Source organism: Eurytemora carolleeae, unplaced genomic scaffold, assembly GCF_000591075.1.
Source record: "Eurytemora carolleeae unplaced genomic scaffold, Eaff_2.0 scaffold232, whole genome shotgun sequence".
In the NCBI taxonomy this organism is placed as follows: domain Eukaryota; kingdom Metazoa; phylum Arthropoda; class Copepoda; order Calanoida; family Temoridae; genus Eurytemora; species Eurytemora carolleeae.
Genome location: NW_019397021.1, coordinates 243,623 through 251,653, shown reverse-complemented (window position 1 = coordinate 251,653; position 8,031 = coordinate 243,623). Strand labels below are relative to the sequence as shown.

Sequence of the window (8,031 nt, the reverse complement as noted above, 5' to 3'; positions counted from 1 at the left end):
TGTGCATTGTTTTTACCAGTGAGATTGCTATTAATTGTTTTTATATTAATTGTTTTCCCGTTCTTTTTGGTGGTTACTTTAGTATTCTCTGTAATTTGATGTGTACTGCTGCTTATAAAGTGTGCTGTTACTAATGAAGTGTACTTCTTGGTGAAGGTTTCAGTACACATAATGGTTTCATATATTTAACAATATTTGACATAAAGATCTAAAAGCACGGACCTAGGGGGGTGAAAGGATCGATAAATTTGAGAAATATGAAATATCCCGAAATGTGCACATCAAGTTTTACCATTTCTGAATAATCTTATGGAATTAAAAAATATTCAAAAACATTTGAACCCTCGATTGACTGTATTTACAAATGTTTTATCAGGCTCAATTCTTGCTTGTAGGTTAACTTGAACATGTTTCTTATAATATCAATTGATCACAACATTATTTTATAAAACTAGCCAAAAATAATATCACTAGCAAATACTGAAAACTAAGAGTAAAAAGCAAAATGAGTATTTTTAACTTTCACAGAAATTGCGCATTTTATGCTTTCTCCAATAATTCAGTCTGGTAACAGCTGACGAAGCAGCTGTTGCATCAGCTGACAGGTACACTGTGGAACACAGTTCATAGTGCACCTGAGCATTGAGATCACTCTGCTAGAAGACCAAATATATTCTTCCAGGACATGGACTCCTCGGGTTATTGGTTTGGAGGTTCAGGAGAAGTATCTGGTTCATCTCCTCCTTCAACTTTAGTTTTATTCTCCTTCTTCCATTTCATCCGTCTATAATACAAACTATTAAACCAGAAAATATTTTAAATTCTATATTTAGTACTTTTTATTCTATATTCTCTATTCTGTTTTCTGTGTTCTGTAATCTGTATTTTGTATTCTGTAATCTGTATTTTGTATTCTGTATTCTGTATTCTGTATTCTGTATTCTGTATTCTGTAATCTGTATTCTGTATTCTGTATTCTGTATTTTGTATTCTGTATTCTGTATTCTGTATTCTGTATTCTGTATACTGTTTTCTGTATTCTGCATTCTGTATTCTGTATTTTGTATTCTGTATTCTGTATTCTGTATTCTGTATTCTGTATTCTGTATCCTGCATTCTGTTTTCTGTATTCTGTATTCTGTATTTTGTGCTCTGTATTCTGTATTCTGACCTGTTCTGAAACCAGATTTTAATTTGTCTCTCAGTAAGACAAAGAGCATGTGCTATTTCTATTCTTCTCCTTCGGGTTAGGTATCTAGAAATAGATTAAAGTTTATTCTAGAAATAGGTTCAAGTGAATTCTAGAAATAGATTGAAGTTTATTCTAGAAATAGGTTCATGTTGATTCTAGAAATAGGTTCAAGTGAATTATAAGGTCTGTCTAAAAAAAAATTGCGGTAAAATTGTAAAGTGGATTCCCTCCAAACAACTAAATTTGGGTTTGGTTAAGTAACATTTCCTTAACATTCCCGCTCATTACATTTAATAAATACAAATATTTTATAAATTCATCCAAGCATTTTCAACGTTTTTTAAAATTCGTATAAATAGGATTATATTTCTAAGTGCTGCTCAATGAGTACAAATTACCTGTTGAAATGAAATTCCTTCTCCAACTCTAATGTTTGATATCTTGTATAAGTTTGGCGTCCACGTTTTCTTTCTGAGCAAAAATATAGTTTATTCCCAGATAGTTCTACAATTGATACAAGTATAGCAAACTGATACCCGGCCATAGGATCGTCATTTTAATATTATTAGTTAAAACAAACAAACTTGCACTGAACCAAAACCTTTTGATAAAGCTAAGGTTTTATAAATAATTTTAAAATCTAAGATATTTTTTCTTGATAACCCTGTTTATGACCAGATTTATTATTAAACTGGAAATATTTGTATTTTGTATTTTTCAATTTGGAGATGATGCAGAAATATTTTTTTTGGTTGTTTGTGTGGACAAAGTTCTCACCGAACTGTGACCGCATCCAGGGGTAAAGAGGTGATGGAACTGGAGCTGATTGACCACCTTGACCACCTGGGGGAATAGGAGAAGGTTGTCCATGTCCTGCTAGAGAATAGGAGTTGGCAAGGTGTTGTGATGGAACATTATTATTCCAGGCTCCAGGTGGTTGAGTACAGGGGTAGGCGGGGTACTGGCCAGGATGAGGACCTGTCCCTACCTCCATCTAAACATTTAGAAAAATAGATGTTTTACAAGGATATGTCTTGAGACCCTATTTATTTCTTTATTAGGTTTTTTCTTTAGATAGGAACAAGATTATTTAAACAGTTTTTATTTAAAAAGGTGTATGAAGGTTAATTTTGCTGTTTATGTCTTTGAAATAGAGTATTTTTTGTCAAGGCAGTTAAAAGACTTATTGAAAGAAAAGGTTTTATCGTAATATTTAGGAAAACATATTACCTTAGTTTCTGGAGGGCTAGGTGGACCTTGTAATTTGCAACTGTACATGTTCCCCTGGGCGTACTGCGTAGCCTGGGTCGGGCTGTCTGCTCTAGTCTGACTGACCGGCTCATGCCAGCTTCCTGCGCTACCACTGGGGTCAGAGCTTACTCCAGAGACGCCATGCAGGTAGTAACCGTTTCTACATTGGTCAACATGGTTAAAATTTTGCCATGTTGAATTTAAAGATTATTTTTTAGGCTTCCCAACATCCTTTTAAATTTAAGTTAAGTTTACAGAATTTTGGTTAAAAACGAGAAATAATAGGACCATCCTCAATTTTAATTTTATGAAGGTGTGAGACAAAATACATGAATTTGTTTTGATTTTACCAAAAATGTCATTAGAAAAATTTCTTACGATAACTATTTTCAAGACCTTAAATAAACAAGAAAATTAAACCTGGAATCATAGTAGGGGTATCTCTGGGTGGGACTTCCCTGTGGAACCTTAAACAATAATAATAATGATAATGATAATAATAATAATGATATAATAAAAAAAAACATTGTACCTGGTGATGATATCCTGCCCAGCTATGCTGCCGGGCATCTTCACATCCTCCTGTTCCATAGTAGTGACCGGCAGGGTAGCCGCTACCTTCATATCCCATACCCATACCCTGTACTCCTGTAAATATACAGTTTAGTTTTATAATATATTTTCGACTATTTTGAATCTTTGTAATTTAAGATTTAAAATTGCAAAACAAATTAAAAATAATTTCTCAGTTTTTATATATATTTGTATATACTGTAGCTGTACCTGTACCCTTGGTAAACTGTAGCTGTACCTGTACCCCCGGTATATTGTACCTGTACCCTCAGTATACTGTGCCTGTACCTGTACCCCATGGTATACTGTAACTGTACCTGTACCCCTGGTATACTGTAGCTGTACCTGTACCCCTGGTATACTGTACATGTACCTGTACCCTCAGTATACTGTACCTATACCCCCTGTATACTGTACATGTACCTGTACCCCCTGTATACTGTACCTGTACCTGTACTCCCTGCATACTGTACCTGTAACCCCTGTATACTGTACATGTACCTGTACCCCCTGTATACTGTACCTGTACCTGTACCCCCTGTATACTGTACATGTACCCCTTGTATACTGTACATGTACCTGTACCCCCTGTATACAGTACATTTACCTGTACCCCCTGCATACTGTACATGTACCTGTACCCCCTGTATACTGTACATGTACCTGTACCCCCGTCATGTGGAAGATGAGTATCCCCGGAGTACGGGAGAGGTTCTGTTTTCAACTCCACGGTCGACAAATTCCCGGACAGAATTTTGGAAATTTTTGGTCCTGGACACACGCCCAGGACACTTGTAGAAGAACTAGAGGACTAGATAGCAGTGTCTAGGACACCAGAAGAGGACTAGATCTTCCTCCTCAGGACTAAACCAGGACTGGAACAAGGACTGGATCTGGCTACACCTTCAACACTGTCATTTGCCTAAACATGAAGATTGTTAGAAAAGGGAAATTTTTGATAAATATAATCTAGAATTATTCTAAGGTAGAAAGATATTATGAAGTTTAAAATCTAAAAATATTAATGCAGAATTTATAAATACTGCTGCAATAGATTTATAGATATCTTTTTTAAGTAAACAAATCGATACGAAAGGAACTTTTCAAAAGATTATTTTATGATTCCAGAGAATTATATTTAGTAGCATTTTAAAAAATAATAATTTACGTGACTTATTCCGAGCAATTTACCCAATTTTCCAATCTTGAAATTAAGCTATCCCATTGTTTATAACAGTGAGATCATATAGTTGTGGCATAGGAAGACGACTGTTAGACTCAAGCAATGATTTGAAATAATCCAATGAACATACAGGGTGTCCCACATCATATTAGATCGTCAATCGGTCTAAATTGCGATTTTCGGGACTCATTTGAAAATTTAAGAAGAATGAATTATTTTAAAAAAATTGAATAAGGCTAATAAAAAAATTTTCTTGTGGAAAATACTAAGTATTTCGAGTATTTTGGGTTTATTTCGGCGTTAAAACTTGGAGATAATCTAATATGATATGGGACGCTCTGTATGAAACATAGCAATTGTACAGTGAATACAGACAGACATATTTCAATCAATGGTAAAACTATTTCTACATTATTAGTCTATTTGTTTTTCTTCTCTATTTAGTTAGATTTAATCATTTTTTTAGAATTGATAAAATTGACTTGGAAACCTAGAATTGTTTAAGAACCTGGAAAAAAGCGCAAATAACGGTTTTCTGGACATGGTTCAGTTTTAGGATGTTTTACTAGGTTTATATGGTTTAAAAGGGTAAAGATGCCTATAGTCTAGGGATCTATAAAGAGCTGTAAAACCCTTTATACTCTCACTTTCGGTTCAAGGGTCAAAATATGTTTTTTTTTGGAGAGAGGGGGGATGTTTTGCCCGTTTCCGTTGTATACAAGTTGGGATCTACGCAATGTTATGCATTAAATTTGAATTTAATTGCATATTTTTGGTCCTAAAAGTGTTAAGACCCCCCCCCTTCTTCATCCTTTCCTTTTATCTTTGGGGTGAGTGTAGTGCAGTTTATTGCAGTTTATATTGGGTGCAATCAAGGTATAAACCTGGAGACACATACTTGACCCAATATACGTGAACCCATGTATATTTTTCAATACTCAGTTATTTTCTACCCTTCTTCTTACACACATTCAATAATAAAGTGAATTGAACTAGATTTACTTTATTTGGGTGATCTGATCGTGATCATGTATAAGATAAAGCATGTGATAATAATATTCTATGTTGAATCTAAGAACGGTGTCTAATCTAAAAATAAAGTTCGCAGGGTAAGTTTGATGTAGATAACACATTTAGCTGAATTCAATTGACAAAAAAAAACAGAAACCAAAGTCTAAAGTGTATAAGGCCAAAGTTTATTCATTTATTCTACACACTGCATGATATTGATAATATAAAGCTTTAACACCATATCATAGAATCAAGGGTACATTATTTTTATTCAATTATGGTTTTTGTTTTTGGGCAAAATAAATATTGAATTATTTATTTACTTATTTTGTTTATCATTTTATTTTAATTATTAATCTTGATCTCGCGAAACAATAAAAAGATATTATTTATAGGAATGTTTCATTGATTCAATTAATAGTACCCATGGTCATTTTTCTCTTTGAAAGTAATCTCTGTTTCACCCTTTGTAAAAACTTAAAAATAATTCTTTTGACAGTTTTTATTGTGAATTTTCTCCACTAGGTGTCTCTCTCGGCTCTCTTTTTTAGATCCAAATCCCCCCCTTGTAAGTGCTGCCACCATGCTATGAAATTTTCAGCGAAAATATGCACTTTTGCAAACCCCGAGGCACAGCTATGCATATTGCAAAAAACAAAAGTGTAGATGCAAGTTCCCAATTTTTGGATAAATTTTTCAAATTTTAACGTAATAATATAACAATATCTTAAAACAAACGAATTGTTTTAATTCTGTTAAATATATAATAAAATTCAAAAATTATTTTTTTATTCGGTTGAACAGAAGAATGATTAAGAAGTTTGTGGAAAATGTTTGAAAAAGTTTAAAATTGTCTAGTTTTCCTTCTACATTGTGTATCCTGGATATAATAAATTAGTTTTGAAAAGTTTAGTTAGGAAAACCAATCTAAATTCTAGTGTTCAAGCTCCCTCCCCCTGCTCCCCCCCTCTCATCCTCCCCTTCTACTGAAAAGTAATTATTTAATTATAGACCGAAATGCGTATGAATTAAACTCGAAGAAACATATCGTGTTCTGATTAGTCTAGGGTGGAGGAGTGACATCAAAGTTTTATTTGTGAATTCTATTATTATTATTATCTACAAAAATTGGATTTTTTTAGTGCTGGGGTTTCTCCTTCTCTTCACGTTTTCTCTTTGCTATTCACCCATCCTTCTTTTTTTTCCCTGTTTTTAAAAATTACTTTGTGAATTGTGTAATGTATTCGTTATTTGTTAATTTTAAAAAATAAAATGTATCTATAAAACTTTGGAGGGCCAGCCAATCAAAACAACCAGAAATGGTTAGGCTGTAGCCCTGGCTAATAATTGTTTAGTAAAAAAATTATAAAATGTAAAATGTATTTATTATAATGTTAGCCGAAATATCTATCTATCTATCTATCTATCTATCTATTAGATTTCAGCAACACGGTTGACGTGTTTAAGGGTTTACTCAAGAATCAAGACCTACTGCATTATTAACGGTATATAATACACAATTAAATCCAGTCTGCATTTTAGACTATTAGCAAACTATTTAGAAATTGGCCCAGTAGCAGTTTGTTATTGTTAACGGAGGTGTTTTTAGTGTGTGATATGAACAAAAAACGTTCAAACATTTTGCATTACTCCATAGTGTACTGTGCATGTTCTTATACAAAAACCTTTCAACAGATTGCAATATAACAGTGATATAAAATCAAAGTCCAATCCAAAACTAAGCTTCCGGTGTGTACTGCAGTGACCTGAAGTAGTTGCTACACTTCAAAGTTGATATGTTCTATATGATATGTTCTATATGATATGTTCTATATGATATGTTCTATATGATATGTTCTATATGATATGTTCTATATGATATGTGCTATATGATATGTTCTATATGATATGTTCTATACGATATGTCTATGAAAGTTAAATAAACATTTTTTTGTCCGCAGGATATGATCGGGTTGTTACGATCAAATCTCGGAATTTTTTCTATTGCAAAAGTTTGGTGTTGTCTGGGTTTTTATATTGATCTACCAGGGGTTGTAATCTGGCAGCACATTCATCCATCCACGCTTCATTCATGGAAGTATAAACAGATTGAAGTTTTGTATGAGAAGGGGGAGGAAAGAAAGAAGAAAGAAAAGGCAAAGAAGGAAAAGGGGAGAAAATGAGCAGAAAGGTTAAGAAAAGAAGGAGAAGGGAGAGAAAAGAAGGAGAAAGGTAAGAAAAGGAAAAAATTGATAGGAAAGGAGAAAGCTGTAGAGGAACTGGTTTAGTAAAGAGAGGAGAAAAGAAAGAGGTGGAAGTTGAAGGTGAGAAGGTGCAGAAGGTAGTAGATGAAGGGTTTGGGAGAAGGTGCAGAAGGTGGGAGAGGTATTTTTAGAGGAGAAGGTGTAGAATGTGGTAGAGTAAGGTTTAGGGGAGAAGGTGCAGATTCAGATGGAAGTAGAGGTATTTTTAGAGGAAAAGGTAAAGAAGGTGGTAGAGTAAGGTTTAGGGGAGAAGGTGCAGATTCAGATTGGGGTAGAGGTATTTTTAGAGGAGAAGGTACAGAAGGTGGTGGAGGAAGAGATAGGGGAGAAAGTGGGAGGTTAAGAAATAAGGGAAAAGGTGAAAGATAGTAGAGGAAGGGATAAGGAACAAAGTGTAAAGGGGGGTATAGAACTAGAAGAGATGGGAGAAGGAGGTGGGATTTGTATAGAAGAAGAAGAACATGTATATAGAAGAAACGAAAAGAAAAATTCAACCTTGATAAAGTTTTAAACAAAAAAATAACAACCCCTATTTAAGAGGAAATGAAGTTGCGTGG

The 8,031-nt window shown here is 33.8% G+C and overlaps 1 protein-coding gene across 1 annotated transcript in view; it reads right to left on the bottom strand.

Annotated features, from left to right (window-relative positions):
• The window catches only part of LOC111711186 (homeotic protein antennapedia), a 25,924-nt gene continuing 17,893 nt past the window's right edge, over nucleotides 1–8,031 (bottom strand). The window contains exons 2-9 of the mRNA XM_023485468.1: nucleotides 3,680–3,938; nucleotides 2,976–3,091; nucleotides 2,864–2,910; nucleotides 2,423–2,603; nucleotides 1,970–2,186; nucleotides 1,591–1,663; nucleotides 1,172–1,255; nucleotides 1–784 (exon numbers count right to left, since the gene is read on the bottom strand). Coding sequence (XP_023341236.1) covers nucleotides 700–784; nucleotides 1,172–1,255; nucleotides 1,591–1,663; nucleotides 1,970–2,186; nucleotides 2,423–2,603; nucleotides 2,864–2,910; nucleotides 2,976–3,080 — 792 coding nt within the window. The 5' untranslated portion in view covers nucleotides 3,081–3,091; nucleotides 3,680–3,938 and the 3' untranslated portion in view covers nucleotides 1–699. The remainder of the gene's footprint in view (nucleotides 785–1,171; nucleotides 1,256–1,590; nucleotides 1,664–1,969; nucleotides 2,187–2,422; nucleotides 2,604–2,863; nucleotides 2,911–2,975; nucleotides 3,092–3,679; nucleotides 3,939–8,031) is intronic.